Source organism: Rhododendron vialii, chromosome 9a, assembly GCF_030253575.1.
Source record: "Rhododendron vialii isolate Sample 1 chromosome 9a, ASM3025357v1".
Lineage (NCBI taxonomy): Eukaryota > Viridiplantae > Streptophyta > Magnoliopsida > Ericales > Ericaceae > Rhododendron > Rhododendron vialii.
The window spans coordinates 35434752-35452149 of record NC_080565.1 but is presented as its reverse complement, the minus strand read 5'-3'; the positions used below and the strand labels follow the sequence as shown (position 1 = coordinate 35452149).

The following is a 17398-nucleotide window of genomic DNA, read 5'->3' as shown; positions in this document are numbered from 1 at the left end:
AATCCCTCAGGCTGACGCATATAAATCTGTTCCTCAAGCTCGCCGTGCAAAAACGCAGTTTTGACATCAAGTTGCTCTAACTCAAGATCATAACATGCAACAATAGCAAGTAAAGTGCGAATGGAACTATGTTTTACAACTGGTGAAAATACCTCATTGTAGTCAACACTCTCCTTCTGGCTGTATCCTTTCGCCACTAGCCGAGCTTTAAACCGAGCGTCTTCTACCCCTGGAATACCTGGTTTGCGCTTGAAGATCCACTTGCATCCAACAATCCTCTTCCCTTTCAGCGGTTCTACTAACTCCCATGTCTGATTCTTCTGAAGAGACTCAATCTCCTCATTCATAGCAACAAACCACTGTGCAGACTCAGTGCTCGAAATAGCTTCCGTATAGCTGGAAGGCTCCTCATACTCAACTGTTTCAGCAACTGATAAAGCATAGGCCACCATCTCAGAATAAGCCGAATACCTTTCAGGAGGCCGAATCTCCCTCCTTGGCCTATCTTTAGCAATAGTGCGTGGTTACTCAACTAATGCATCAACCTCTGTGTCTGAACTCTTGAACTCCTCTTCAATTGGCTTCTCAATGTGCTTCTTCCCTGAGTCGGAAGATTCACCCAAAAACTCCACCTGCTTTGGAACACTATGTTCTTGAACTGTATCATCAAACTGCTTAGACCCCTTAATCAGATAATTTTCATCAAAAGTCACATCCCTACTGATCAAAAACTTCAAATCATCAGAGCACCATAACCTGTACCCTTTGACACCTGCTGCATAACCCAAGAAAATACACTTCTTGGCCCGTGGCTCCAATTTACCCTCATTCACATGAGCGTAAGCTGGACACCCAAAAACACGCAATACAGAATAATCAGCTGGATGACTTGACCATACCTCAAACGGAGTCTTACACTCAATAGCAGTCGACGGAGACCTGTTCACCAAATAGCATGTTGTGGAAACGGCTTCAGCCCAAAATTCTTTGCCCAATCCGGAATTGGACAACATACAACGTGCCTTCTCCAAAAGAGTCCTGTTCATTCGTTCAGCCACACCATTTTGCTGAGGGATTTTTCTCACTGTGTGATGCCTCACAATGCCCTCATCACTACAAAATCTATCAAACTCGCCAAGACAAAACTCCATACCATTATCAGTTCGCAAACGTTTTATTTTCTTACCAGTCTGATTCTCAATCAAAGTTTTAAACTGTTTGAATGTATTAAAGGCGTCACTCTTATGTTTCAATATATACACCCAAACCTTACGAGAGAAATCATCTATAATACTCATAAAATATCGAAAACCACCTTTAGAAGTTACCTCTGCGGGACCCCAAAGATCCGAGTGAAAATAATCCACCGTGCCTTTGGTGCGATGAACAGCTGTACTGAATTTTACCCTGCACTGCTTGCCGTAGACACAATGCTCACAGAAATCCAGTTTCTCAATTTTCTGGCCACATAGCAAACCCTGTTTGCTCAAAACTGTCATCCCCCTCTCGCTCATATGCCCAAGGCGCATATGCCACAAACGAGTTAAGTCTGAATCTGAAACCTTGGATGAAGCAACCGTTGCTGCAGCACCTATAACTGTACTGCCCTGGAGTGTATAGAGGTTACCACGCTTCTGACCCTTCATCAGTACTAATGCACCCCTTGAGACTTTAAAAACTCCACCTTCACCGAGGAATTTGCAACCATGAGAATCAAGAGCACCCAGGGATATAAGATTTTTCTTCAAATCCGGAACATGTCGAACCTCAGATAAAGTCCTAACAATACCGTCATGCATCCTAAGCTGAATCGTTCCTGAACCAACAGTCTTACAGGCCATGTTGTTGCCCATCAAAACTGTACCACCATTGACCGCCTCATAAGTAGAAAACCACTCTCTATGCGGACACATATGGTATGAACATCCAGAATCTAGAACCCACTCGGTATTAGAGCGAGAATCGCCCTCTGTAACTGATAACACATTATCTGACTCATCTGAACTTTCAGCAATTCCAGCAATTACTTTACCCCCTTTCTGGTCTTCTTTTTCCTTCTCCTTGAGTTTTAAACAGTCACTTTTCCAGTGCCCGGGTTTCTTGCAATAATTGCACTTTCCCTTCTTCTTACCTGATGATCTGGATCTTCCCCTATTACTCGACTCCACCCTTTCTGTTGTTCTTCCCCTAACAAACAAACCCTCCGCATGTGCATCACCCTCACCTGACACTTTTTTCCTCAATTCTTTCGAATATAGGCTGGCCTTAACATCCTCCATGGATATCGTGTCTTTGCCATACAATAGGGTTGTAACAAAGTGCTCATACGAAAGTGGTAAAGAACATAGCAAAATTAGGGCTTGGTCCTCATCCTCAATTTTACTATCAATATTTTTCAGATCCATAATAATACGGTTGAACTCGTCTAAATGATCTTTAACAGGTATACCTTCTCGCATACGAAACGTATAAAGACGTTGTTTGAGATATAACCTGTTGGTGAGCGACTTCGTCATATATATGCCTTCCAACTTCAGCCAAATTCCTGCTGCTGAAGTTTCTTCTTCCACCTCGCGAAGAACGTCATCTGCCAGACTCAACTGAATAGAACTCAGAGCTTTGGCATCCGTATCATCCCAATCTTCCTCTTTGATTCCAGAACTAGTCTTGCCTGACAAAGCCTTGTGCAATCCTTGTTGGGTTAACAAAGCCTTCATCTTTACTCTCCAAAGACTGAAACTGCTGCTCTGCCCATCAAACTTCGCAATCTCGAATTTAGCCGCCATAGCCACAATCGGAAACGAAACCCTAGTTTTTGCAACCTAAGGCTCTGATACCAGTTTGTTGTAACGAACGCTATGAATGCAAGCTAAGAACGAGAAATTGAAAACTAAACAAGAAATCACAAAGACACAAGATGTACGTGGTTCCCCAAGTTGGGTACGTCCACGGGCGAGGAGAGAGAGGATTCACTAACCAACGTGAAGAAGAGATACAAAGAGCCGGCTATAATCCGTAACTCTAGAAAGGCCACAATATGAAAGTCCAAAAAGATAATTTCTAGAAGTACCCCAAAAGCCTTATTTATAATAGGCTACAAAAACGGGAACAACATAATTAATCAATGTGGGACTAAAGAATACAAGACATTCCCAACACTTATATTTGAAAGAAGTAAACTTCTAAATTTCAGGACTTGAACACATAACTAAATTGTTCTGAACGGTTCAGATTTTAGTGAAACTTTTTTGGAAAAAAATTTAACTCTTTCTCGAAAAAATTTCATTAACATCTGGATCATCTAAAATATTTGTGAACGGTCAAAATTGGTGTCGTAAAAACTATTCACCGCTTGGCCGATAAAAAGATTTTCTCGTAAATAATGACCACTGAAAGAAAGTGATCGGTGACAAATACCGTCAAATATGTGGTGCAACAAGTATTGGACTCTTCCGTACATAGTTTTTGAACGAATCCAGCTGTGGGAGCTAAAAAAGACAACAAACAATAATGCTAGAGACATCGTATCAATTTATCACACTCCAACCACATCCCTCTCATATAATTTTTAAGGGAGTGTTTTCGGTAATGAAAATTTTATAAAATTTTATTTATGGTTAAAAACTTGTTAAGTGTTTTCGGTAAAAAATAAGAGGGATTGTAGTGCACTCGCCGCACTACACCGTGTAATGCGGTCGATCCGACAGTCTATCTCGGTGCGGACAGTTTGGATTTAACTCGAGTTCCTACAAATCCTAGCCGTCCTTTGTTTGGATGAAAATTTGAGTCGTCCATTACCGAGATAGACGGACGGATTGGCGGAAGTGCACTACAACACCCCCGTGTCATTCCAGTAGTGAATAAGTTGTTGAGAAATGTCAAATTATTTCCGGTAATGAATAAGTTGATGAGTTTGTGAGTAGAGTTACTGTAGCAAACAGAGTTTTTGTTAACAACTTTTTTGTTAGTTAAAAACGAAATAGTAAAATGATGAAACTTTTTTGTTAGTGATAACGAAATCATAAAATGTGTTAAATTTTTAGTATTTTTTTTATTACTGAAAACACCGCTTAGGTAGATGCATTTACTTTTAGGCAAAAGCTAACTGTTGAAACTGATTTTTATCGCCCATATGAATATATAAAAAATTACTTACTGATATCTGTTGAACTTGATTTTTTACAGATCCCATAAAAATATACTATTGATTTTTCTTGATGAAAGAAACCTGTAAAGTAAAAAAACTATGATCAAAATGTATTTTTTTTAATAAAGAAAAATAAGCCAAAAAGAAAAAAAAAATTATTTATTTTTGTCTTTATTCAATTTTTTTTTTCATTTTGATCATAGATTTTTTACTTTTTAAAATTTTTTTTTTTTATCAAAACAAACCAATGGGCGATGTATCAGTTGGTTAGAGCACCTATGCCCCATTCATGAGGTATGGGTTCAAGTCCTACCCTCCCCCCCCTTCCCTCACTAAGGCTGAGTTATTTTGGGTGAAAAGCCAATTTGTTACCCAAAATATGTCAACCCAAGAAAGCCAAAAAAAATTATCACTCTTGGAAAACTCACCTTAACTCCTAAATTCCTACAATGTTGAAAAGAAATTCCAAAAAAAAAAAAAAAACATAGTAAAAAGTTGTGGAGTAAGGCCATCCACAGTGGTATAATCAAAAATGAATAACCAAAAGTTGACACATCAGCTTTTGATTATTCATTTAAGAGATTGTTAAGCTTAACAATGTTAAGGTTCATAATGATGACTTTTAGTTCATAATCAAAATAAGGGATTCACTACAATTTTCCTTCCTCCCCCTATTTTCCGCTATTAATTTCTCTCCATTACGTTTCAAAAGTTCAAGTATGAGCATTGTTGGCTGATTTTAAAGCACAGTTCGAAGTAGAACAATCAAGTTCTTATTTGAAACACAACCAAGACATCCAAAAAATCATCAAACCCACATAGTCAAGCCATTGGTTTGGATAACATGGGCAGTCCACCATTATCCACTCTATCACCATGCACCAAGTTCAACTCCCCTTGGCGAGATTGTTTTTCAGGATGATGCACACAACCAAATTCGACCAGAAGGAAGACAAAAAACCAAAGCAAAAAAAACAAAAAGAGAATGAAGGGAAGAATGATGAGTCAATATTGTACTTGAAAAGCAATGAACACTTAAAGATGTTGCATTGATCAAGAGGGAAAAGTGGAAGGTTAAGAAGAGTTTTGATTATTGAAAAAGGTTGCTAGTTTTGGTTATTCAAAACCCAAAATCTGATTATTTCTAAGGATGTTGCTAAGTTTGATTATACCATTGTGAACACTCTTTTGCACCAACATTGTTAACTTTAATAACAATTGACTTTTAATTATACCACTGTGGATGGCCTAAGGCCCAGTTCCGCTTTCTTTCTAAACCTTCTTTTTAAGTTATGAAGTAAGGCCCAGTTTTGCTTTCTTTCTAAACCTGTAATTTCAAATTTAAATATAATGAAAATAAAAAATATTTTTTTGATTTTTTTTGCACTGTTTAAAAGATGACAATGAGATCTATCAAATAAGATCCATATTGGTAGAAAAATTATTTGCGTAAACACATAAGCCTTGTTCGTTTGGGAGTTTTGAGTATTTTAGTTTTGATCAAGGACGGAACCAGAATTTTACCTTAGCAGTGGCGAAATATATACTAAAAAAATCTAGTGGTTGCGAGATTATATAAGTTGGGCATAATTTTTTTTATATATAATAATTGCATTTTCTAAAATTCTTGTCGTGGCGGTCGCCGCCACTAAACCCCTCAATCACATCCTTGGTTTTGATAGTGGTTGAAAAGAGAAATAGAGTAATGATTGAAAAGAAGAGAAGTAATGAATAAAAAGATATAGAGAGAAAAATTAAAATAGTAATTAAAAAAATAAAATAATAATTAAAAAACAAAGTTAAATATCATACTTTAACAAACAAAGTCCTAATTTTTAAATTTAAAATTACATTCTCTTTTAAAAATTCTTTTCAAAGCCAGTCTGGGCAACAGGAAAAGGCTGAGAGTACATCATGTGGGACATGAATATCCTGTCAACTGTTTGATTTACTCATCTTACGAGATTTTATATGGTGTTTGGACAAATAAGTCAAAGAGGCTTATTTTTTGTCCTTATTCATTTTTTTTTCGTATTACTTGGCTTATTGTCAATTTTCTGGAGATTATTGCATCCTCACGATAAGAGGAATCTAAAAAGTATAAAATTTTGACCGAAATCTAATTTTTTTTATATAAAGACGAAAAAATTGACATATTGACTTATTTTCGTCTTTATTCAAAAAAAAATAGATTTTGGTCAAAATTTTTTACTTTTTTGATTCTTCTTGTCATGAGGATTCAATAATCTCCAAAAAATTAACAATATGCTCAGTAATACGAAAAAAATTTAAATAAAAATAAAAAATAAGTTATTTATCCGAACATCAAGGGTGTTATATGCTAACACCCATTAGCAGGACCATTACTTTTATATTCTCTCTCCTCCTCCCCCTCTCTCTATACGGTGGGTCTAGGAACAACCAGGGGGCATAGTCAAGTGTTTCCCTTCGCCCTAGATAGAGAGTGAAAATGGAAACCCCCTCCATAGCCAAGGTGAGCCTAAAACTCCTCATTGACACCAAGGAAGAAAGAATCCTCTTCGCGGAAGCAGAGAAAGACTTTGTCGATTTCCTCTTCAACCTTCTCCATTTGCCCGTTGGAACCGTGGTAAGGCTCCCCACGGCGGAACTAAGTGATCAACAAACCATGGCGGGCACTCTCGGCAACCTCTACGACAGTGTCCGAAACCTGAAGGAAACCTACTTCCAGTCTAACCAAACCAGAGACTTTCTCCTGAAACCGAAAGTCCCGTTCTCTGCCACACAAGTACTTCCCCTCTTACGACTCGAGGGCGGCACATCCGCCGCTAAAACGTATTACACTTGCCCGACCAACGGCAACGCCTTCAGCAAAAACGGTTTCCATAGCGCGTACCAATTCCACGAATATTTCTCGGATAATGCCCGTGCCGTTTGTCCCAGTTGCAGCAACAGTTTGTCGAAGGAGATTTCTAGCATTACAATGCTGAACAAACTTATGGCCCGTTTGGATGGAGGATTTGATTTTGGGTGGATATGTAATGAGGGTGGATATGCAACGAGGGGTGATAAGTAATGAGGGTGACCCCACCTATGAAGAATGGTGTATTTGTAATGAGATGTTTGGATGATTTTTTGAGAAGGAAATTTAGAGGGTGGATATAATGAGATTAGATGTCAAATGACTGAATCACCCTCCTTGATTTTGTAATGCTCCAAATTGGTTTATTTCATTAATTAGAAAAAAATTAGTATTTACCATTAATTTGAGGATAAAATAAATTTATTTTTAATTTATAAATGTTTAAACCATATATTTAATAAACAATTACTATTATTTTCCAAGAAGAAAACGCAATAGGAAAGAGGAAAAAAAAAAAAAAAACCAAAGCTGTACATATGTGTATATTAGTATCAGTGTATGTATATTTACATATACATATACCCACACAGATCCACTTCCAAAAAACCACGGACGCATCCACCACCGCCTCCCCCTCTCCCCCCAACCCCCTCCTCAGCCTCCACTCCGACAATCGGCGACCTCCTTCTTCTCTGACGATCGGCGACCTCCTCCTCCGACGATCGGAATCCTCCTTCTTCTCCGACGCCGACGATCTTTGTGAGGTATCACTCCTTCTCCTCCTCCTCCTCCTCCTCTATCTTCTTCGGTTTGGTTTCTGCGCTCCACAAACGCGTGATGACAAAAAAAGGGGTGAAATGGTCATTACACAGCCCCGCATAACTAACGACAGGGGTACCCCCGTCGTTAGCTAATCCGGCCACAGGTGGATTTGTAGTCCGAAGTCCCCAAATCAGGGGGCAAATCGGGGTGGGTTTTTTCGTTCCCAAAGACCGGAGAAGAGAAGAGCCCGGACTTTATCTCCAGCCGCATCACAAATCCGGGGCCATATCCACCAGCCAAACAGGCTGTTAATGTTAAGGACGTGGGTACACTTGAGGAAAGGGTTGTTGACTTGGGGATGCCTGAGGTATATATTTTAATTTCTGTATAAATTAACCATCCTTATTAACTAGTATTAAGCCTACATAGATCTTTGGGGCGGCTCCGAGAACAAGTAGACACCTAAAAAAATGTCTCATGGTTTTCGATCAAATTTTGATGATCCGAACAGCTCAATGTGATTAAAACGTGATTTTAAAGGTACTCAAGAGAAATTAGCAAAAAAAATGACCTGAAAATGTATGATCTGAGCAGCTTTTAGCTTAGATTTAATGAACGGTTCAATTAAAAACTGCTCAAAATAAGCACTTTCCGGTTATATGTTCTGCTAATTTCTTGCAGGCACCTTTAATATCACATTCTGCACATATTGAGCGGTTCAGATCATAAAAATTTGATTGCAAACTATGAAATTGAGATTTAGAATATTTTTTTAGGTGTTTTTTTTGTTGTCTATTGAACCGTCCCGATATATCTTACTCCCTTTTTTAAAGTTTTTTTTTTAAGGGTTTGAAGCTGTTGAAGGCAAGTTTGGAGACAAAGAAAGTTCTAACAAGTGCGTTCCTCGGAAACACAGGGGACTAATGGTTGATGCATGGATACTTCTATTGCAACGATCGATGCATGCCCGATGTTATAATGAAGGTTCTCCTGGTGGTTTAGAATTTTGCTTGGTTTTTGTTTTTCCATTTCATCTTCTTGGTTTTTGTGTTTTTTTTTTTTTTGGGGGGGGGGGGGGGGGGCATCTGGTATTTTGGAAAATGTGTTCTGCAAAACAGTAAAATTATGTGGTTTGTAGCTGGACTCCGAGTCCCTACAGTGCTCTAAAAAGACGGCAACTTGCAGCCCCATCAAACGGCACCGTTTTGGGCCAAGTTGAGATATTACTGTACTCCCCCATTTACGCAACACAGACACGCATATACTCTCTCTCTCTCTCTCTCTCTCTCTCTCTCCTTCGTCCTCTTCTTTGATTTCTTCTGCAATTTTTCTCTCTCCACTTCACCCTTTCATCTTTGTCCAGTCTTCACCCTTTCTAAAAGGTATACACATGAGCAGTTATAATAAATGGTAATACCCAAAGAGGAACAAGAACGATTTGAGTAAAGCTTTGGTGAAATTGATTTGGGTTTTTTTTCTATCGGTTTTTGTGATTCACTCTAGTTTGCTAGAGATTCTGAACCAGAATACAAAACTCCATGGATAAAGGGTTGGTTACTTAATTGGTTCTCTCTTTTCTTCCAGAATTTCTAGATTTTATGAATTGTTTCCTTCTTAAATTAAGTTCTTAGTTGGGAGCATTTTTTTTCATATCTGATTTAGAGTACTCCATCTCTTGGAGAAGAAAAACAAAAAACGAGGACAAAATGGGTTTGAGAGAGAGAGAGAGAATGTGCGTGTCTGACAAAGAGGAAAGAGCTTGTGTGTAGAGCATCTCCATCAGTCACACCAAATTTTTAGCCATTTAAGCAAGAAAATGTGCACTTTCTCTCAATATATGTGTATCCAATAGCCTAAGCAAACCCAAACGCCCAACGCCATTTTGTACCAAATCAATCCTCTCTCCGAAACTTGCAACAGCAACACAAACTAGCAACACAACACCACGGCCATTTCCACAAACTCAGAATCTCTGTTTCAGTTGACAACCTCAAACCCACAAATACAAAATCAATCCTCAAAAAAGTTACAAATCAAACCTCAAGATCAAACCCACAAATCAATTCCAGTCAAAAAACATAAATTGAAACACACAAATTAAAATCCAGCCGACATATACACATATATACGCCTATACATATATACACACACACACACGCATACACACACAGACACCATTAAAAATTCCAGGACCAACCGGAAAACTCGTCGGAGAGTGGAAGCAAAGCGACAGAGGAGTCGGAATCCGATCCACGGGCAACGACAGTCATTGACGGTGGGCAAGGCACTGTAGCGTAGGTTTTGCTTCCGGAATCCGCCGTTGTCGATTTCACCAGATCCACGTCTGGGTCTGTGGAGAGAGAGAGAGAGAGAGAGAGAGAGAGAGAGAGAAGGGCAAGCGAGGATCTAAATCTGGCCACAGCAGGCAAGTGGTTTTGACGGCGGGCTAACTGGCGAGGCCAGAGCGAGGCTGTTGTGCCTAGGTTTTGGAGCTTTTTGTCGCCAATTTGCTGGAAATCTTCAGCAGCCGAGGCTGCTGGAGATGCTCTAATATCTCAACGTGGCCCAAAACGGTGCCGTTTAACTGGGCTGCAAGTTTCAGTCTTTTTAGAGCACTGCAGGGACTCGGAGTCCTAGGTAGCCTTGAAGGAAGTTGCAAGGTTTTGTATGTTTTGTGGTTGTGCCGCATGTTCTGGATTCAACCATGATTTAACCAACGGTACATTATCCATATGTCAAATTATTTGGGGTTTTTTTTTAATGGTACGAAGGTCAGTGGTGTCTTGATCAGCTTACGTGCATCTCGACTAATTCTCTCTTCGATCTGGTTAAAGACAAACCATTCAAGTCAGGACTAAGGAATTTACAAAAATTTCTTCCTTGCTCCTTAACCCCAAAATGGTATCATGATCAATTGTGTAGGAGAAAACCATCAACCAAACAGTAAAATTTTGTTTCATACTGCATGTTTGAAGATTGAAACATTAGAGTTCAGAACAACCGGTGCTTGCGACCTTAATGTGTGTTGTAATAAGAATACCCCAAGCGTAGGGTTAGGTCGGTTGAAAGCATAATACCCAGAAGTCCGGGGTCGAATCCACAGGGAGCGCATCCATAACTTGTTTTCAGAGATTAGCTCGCGTAGAGATTTAGCGTTAGGACCGCCAACCAAACTTCGGCGTTGAGACGGCCAACTGAACGATTTAGTTAACTGGCTACTTAACCTAACTACGGATTTTTAACCGGAGATTAACCTAAAGGCTAGGTTTAGGGATAATTAACACCCATAACGCAAGGATAAACTTGATTCTTCTCTTTTTAACCAAAGTGTTAAACATGTCTAGGGTTCTTTTGGTGCATTTAGACAAACACAAGGAGGGACATAGCTCCAAGTATCAAATGTGGCAAGAAGTTTAACCCTTGCCTACATTTGATCAAAGAGATTAACACCTCAAAGTTTTGATACTTAAAATTGACCCTAGCACATGCTTAAGCTAGAAAAACGAAAATTACATGAGAAGAACAAGCAACACCCTTGGTTATGGGATGCTAACCATCCCACAACCTAACCTTACTACACTACTCACACATATCGTAAGAAGACATGAAATGAGTACGGGTAATGGTAAGGAGAAAACTAAACATTGATTAAATTCGAAATAAAGACAAGATCCTCGAAGAGAATGAGATTCCTTACACCTTTAATGAAGACTACAAGCTTCGGAAGTAGACGAATCGTACTCGAAAATCCTCCTCAAAGTATAAATGAAGAGAGAGATGGGAACTCCATCAATGGAGGTAGAGAGAGAGAGTGCCAAAGTAAAGATCCCCTACTGAAATCAGGCTTGAAAGTATTTATAGCCCCTTAAAAAAGAGTTACAAAAGTCCTAAATACCCCTAAGTTGTTGCTTGGTCGGGTACAAAATTCGGCAGAAAATCCCAGTTGGTACAGGTACTGCATTTTTGCGGTACCGGTACCAGTTCAGATTGGAGCTTTTTGCCACGCTACTGATTACTGGGTACAGGTACTGAGATTTCAAGTACGGGTACCACCTGGACAATTTTTATCTTTCATTGCTCCTTCACCCTATGCATGTCCCTTGGCCTTACGATGTCCGGCACACCTTCCAATGCTACTTCTCATCATTCTTGGGACTCGGTGGCAGGGTGCCACGTGGCCTCAGGTGTACGGCTACCCTTAGAGCTAATCCACGGCGACAAAACACGTCTTTTTTTCATGAGATTTGCCTGAAACTTGCAAACACAACGCCTTCGCACGAAATCTACGAATTTAGCAATGAAATGCATGGATGCGAGACAACAGATGCGAGAGATAAGCCCTGATATCAACACTTTCTGGGGCTTATCACACCCCCCAACTTGGACTTTGCTAGCCCCTAGCAAACTTAAACTAAAGTATGTAACTAATGCTATGCAATGTTCCCCTGAAACAAGATACAACAATTATGCTCAACGATACTTGGCATGAGTCCAAACAAACACCCCTTCGAACTCAATCACAAGCTAAACACGCACATGCATACAATGAACTAAGGTGAACAAATTATGCCAACGGCCAAGCAACACACGTCCGCCTTGAATTTCCATTCCAAGACTCAAAAGGGGAAACTTAGATATGAAATTTCACCAAGTAATAAACTAGAACAACATCCCATGATAAGCGCTAGCAAGAATTTGCAATAGCCAGAGACAAAAAAGAAGAAGCTATGCATGCTAATCAAAAGAGCGCCGACAAAGAGAGCTAAGGAATTATTCACAAACTAACTAAATTAATAGAAATTTCATACTAAATTAGCATTAGATATCGCTCATGCATCAAAAAGAGTTAGATGAGCGTACATTAGGATCAGCTAAGGACTTTTTGGGCTTATAACGACCTTGGTTTCAAAATGGGAGGGACACAACCAAAAGAGTAGTGGCCATAAACTTTTTGCTTGGTTTCAACTACCCCTGGCCACTACCATTCCCTACACTACCCAAGGCTTGGCCACATGCCGGCCGAACAAAAACGAAAGCTACACAACAGAAATAAAACTACTAAGATAGAACTACTACGACTCACCACCGACATACTCACTCCCCTCATCGCTCTCCTCTTCATTGGAGTTTGATTGTGATGGAATCGCGACTCCCTTTTTCTTACTAGAACCTGCCCCCGCAGCAGCAGTAGCAACAGCCTCCACGTCCTCATCCGTGGTCTGCTCATCCTCTTAGGTCGGGACATAGGTCTTCCCTGAAGTTTCCCCAATCCGAACAGCCACATAGTCCATCTTTCTCATCAACTTCCCTTCCTTTCTTTTCCTCTTCCTTGTCTCTTTCTCCATTTCCTTCCTCAACTCTCTTAGTTCCTTCTGAATTGTGTCGAAACGGCACATCACAATCTCCCACCATTGTTCAGTTCTTTCGGGTCCTTTTAGTGCAATGGGTCGAGAGATGCCCGCTGCGAGCGGAGGCTTGGTCATGAGCCTGCTTTTCTTTTCTGACCCCCCAGTAATTGCCTGAGGACACCCATAAAAATTTGGCTTATCCCCCTTGTCGAACTTAACTTTAGCCTGCTCACAAAGCCTGGTTATCATCACCGGAAATGGAATGTTGGCATTTGAAAGCCCCTTATCATGGAAATCAGCCAAGGCATTAAAGATTTGCCGGGCCCAATCCACCTTTTCCTCCTTCTTGCTAAAGACATAAATTAAGTGAGCATCATCGACCGAGAGGGCCCGTTCCTTACTGTGGGGATTGAGGTTGTGATGGACAACCTTATTAATTAGTCGGAAAAGATCATTGAGCTTCCCACACACAAACTTACTGTCCTGGACGGCATCTGGTTTGTTATCGGAGAGGGTTTTCTTCAGCTCATCAAAATCAAGTTTGAAAGCCTCTTTGGGGTAGGTAATCTTATCAAGTTCGGGCCGTTGGTACTCGCTCAGGTATTGTGCTATCACATTAGGATTTACAATCACCGTTTTCGACCCAACCACAGATTTCATGATCTCATTTGGCCTATCAACTTCTATATTCGCATAAAACTCCCTAACTACGCCAGCCCGAAAACCTTTCAAAACTTTAAAGAAATGCCCAAGACCTTGGTTTGTAATTACCTCATGGATTCGGTGCGACGGCTTGAAAGATGATTGTTTGAGTTGTCGCTCGCAAATGAAGTTTCGCTTGTGCACCGAATCGATCCAGTCCTGTTTTGCCCTCTCTCCCGCTTCTAACTTTCGTTTCTTGCTCCTCTCCTCTGCTTGTGCCTCCCGTTCAGCCACCTCATCCGGGTCCACAATCCTGAGGGTCACGGGGCGCTTATAATCTCTCGATTGAGCTTTCCTTGTTCCCTCTGCCGTATGCTTGGATCTCACCATAGCAAATACCAACCCACAGCAGAGCACAGCAAGAATGAACAAAAATTTCAGCCCCAAAATGAAATTACCAACAGCAGGCACAACCCTTAGAATCACGAAAAATAGAGGAGCAACAGAAATTTCAACCCCATACAGTCAACAATAACCCACGATAACGGCAGTCACCCAGCTCAATAATGAACTACAGCAGTGGACAGAACTTCAAAACACAGAAATTGGAGGACAAAGCAAGAATTTCGGCCCCAACCAAAATACCACAGCGAAATCACAGCTCTAAATCCAAATTGGAACGAAAATAACAGAAATGGGGCTAAGGTTTTCTTCTTCTTCTTTTTTCGGTTTTCAGGGGTTTTCAGGTAGGGTTTCAATTTAAACAAAGGGGCATGGGGTTAGGGCTTCAAAAACTGTGTAGGGGAGGAAATATGGTGGTGATGGTCGAACTTCCATGGAGAGAAAGAAAAGGCTTCAAAATCTGTAAGTGAAAGAGAGAATTCAGATTACCTCGAGTACAAGGGATTTCGGACTGGAGATGAGAACCCAGCCACGAAAGCTTCGAGTTAGGGCTTGAAACCTTGAGGTTGAGGGTGAATCTTGAAGGTTAATGGAGCTTTGGTCGAATTTCGGAGTGGGTTCGAGAGATTTTGGAGGAAATTTGGGATTTTTGGCTGAGATTCGAGAGAGATATGAGAGAATGGGGGGCCGTGGGTTGAAAAGGAAAAGAAAAAGTGGGTCTTGGTCTTTAAAGTGGGGCTGAGATGTACTGATCGGACTTAAAAAAAAGAATTCCAAAATGTTCACTTGGTGCGGGTACTACGTTCTTACGGTACCTGTACTTGCCAAAATTCTTCCAAATTGTCACGCCACTGCCCAGCCGGTACCCGTACTGAGATTATTGGGTACCCGTACCAACTGCAACTATTCCAGAATTTTTCAGCTTCAACCATTTCAACTCTCAGCCACTTCTACCACATGTAGCACCCTCCAAACCACCTTGAAACATTGAAAAACAGTCCCCAACATCCCTCCGAACAACCGGCTTCCTAAGTTTGAGCAAAAACGGAGACTCGGACTATGGTTCAACAATTTGGAACGAGGGGACACATTAGTGGTTTTAACATGCAAAAATTGCCTTGAATCATTTCCTACGTACGCCAATCAACTCCAAATGATGCATAAAAAATATCTAAACTAATTAAATATGAACAAACAGAGATTATTTATGCAAGTGCGGAAAGAGACAAACAAGCATGGGATGCTTCAAAACGAACTTCAACTCTAAGCGATGCATACTACTTGACACACCTTAGAGCTCAATTTGTTCAGCAAAGTTCACGTATATGCATGCAACATGGATTTAACACATAATCAAATTCGACGGGGAGGACGACTCTTGCCATTATTCAAAAAAAACATTGAGCATATTTAAAGTATCTAGCACTTGAGTTCACTAAATTTAAGGGAAAATTGCATACAAAAAATGATATTAATAAAAATAATAATAATAAAAAATAAAAATTTCTATGCAAAATCGAAAACGTAAACCATAAATCTAATCTCCCCCCCAACTTGAAATATGCAGTGTCCTCAATGCAAAAGACGGTAAATAAGAGAGGGAGAACAAAAATGTACCGACGGGGTGGAATGTCAACCACCCAATACCTCGACCAAGTTGGAGGATTTTTTTTTTGTCATCGCCACCGTTCGTCAACGGAAATGCTTCGAAGGGCACCACCCTGCAAAAGAGTTAAGAACCATCTTCCAAAGAGGAGACAAATGACAAGAGTACCGCCGGCTCGCGTTAGCCCGGCCCCAAAAAAATTATTATTAACAAGTATTTACCACCGAATCGTCACGTGATTAAACGGGTACTACTTTTCTCCCCATGTTTCACTTAAGGTGTCACGAAGCAAGCTATCAACATCTTAAGCGAAGCACGGGTGGCTATACCGGACCACAAAAAATTTGCCCTTACTAACCGGAGCTGGGTACACGAACCTTATTTGAATAGCGGCGTGCGAAGCTATAACCCAAGTCAATGATGGGTACCCCCGAAGAGGCCGGGCCTTCCAAACAATTAAGTCCAGAAGTACGCAAAAGCTCCCCGTGAAAACATTTTTTTTATTTAGAACCTTTCAAACCAACGGATCATCCGGATAAACCGGATCAATTAACTCCTCCACCGTGTCCTCCACCACAAAATTTTCCAAAAACGGTTTCAAACGTTGACCATTCACTTTAAAAATATGACCATTTGCGGGATTCACAACTTCAATGGCACCGTGTGGAAAAACTTGGTGCACAACATAGGGCCCCTCCCAACGAGATCGCAATTTTCCGGGAAAAACATGGAGTTTAGAATTGTACAACAACACTTTTTGCCCAACTTTAAAATTTTTTCTTTGAATATTCTTATCATGAAATTCTTTGACTTTTGACTTATAAATGTTGGTGTTATCATACGCATCCCGCCGGATTTCCTCGAGTTCATTGAGTTGGAGTTTACGATGAGCGCCGGCATCGGGAAACCGAAAGTTTAAAGAATTTATGGCCCAATATGCCTTATGTTCCAACTCAACGGGGAGGTGACACGCCTTACCGTAGACAAGCCGATAGGGCGAAGCGCCTAACACGGTCTTGTACGCGGTCCGGTATGCCCACAAGGCATCGGTCAAACGAAGAGACCAATCCTTCCGGTTCGGATTAACGGTTTTTTCCAAAATGTGCTTTACCTCACGATTGGCGAGCTCGGCTTGGCCATTGGTTTGTGGATGGTAGGCGGTGGATACCTTGTGGGTAATGCCATACTTCTTCATGAGGGCCGAAAAAGGCCGATTGCAGAAGTGTGAGCCTTGATCGCTTATAATGGCCCGGGGCGTTCCGAACCTTGACAAAATATGCTCCTTGAGAAAATCAAGCACCACTGCGTGATCGTTGGTGCGTGTAGCCACGGCTTCAACCCATTTGGACACGTAGTCCACCGCCAAGAGAATATAGAGGAACCCGTAAGAATTTGGAAATGGGCCCATAAAGTCAATTCCCCAACAATCGAACACTTCTACGACTAGGATGTTGGTGAGGGGCATCATGTTCCTCCGAGTAACCGCACCTAGTTTTTGGCATTGCTCACAGGCCCGGCAAAATGCATAAGCATCCTTGTGAAGATTTGGCCAATAGAATCCACATTGGAGAATTTTGGCGGTGGTCTTTTTATGAGAGAAATGGCCACCACACGCCTCGGTGTGACAAAAGTTTAGGATCCCCCGTTGG

The 17398-nt window shown here is 40.8% G+C and overlaps 1 protein-coding gene across 1 annotated transcript; it reads left to right on the top strand.

Annotated features, from left to right (window-relative positions):
* The first annotated feature begins 6617 nt into the window (after nt 1–6617).
* LOC131299847 (uncharacterized) lies at nt 6618–7202 on the top strand. Its single transcript, XM_058325420.1, has one exon. The coding sequence runs from the start codon at nt 6618–6620 to the stop codon at nt 7200–7202; it is 585 nt and encodes a 194-aa protein (XP_058181403.1).
* Nucleotides 7203–17398: the final 10196 nt, after the last annotated feature.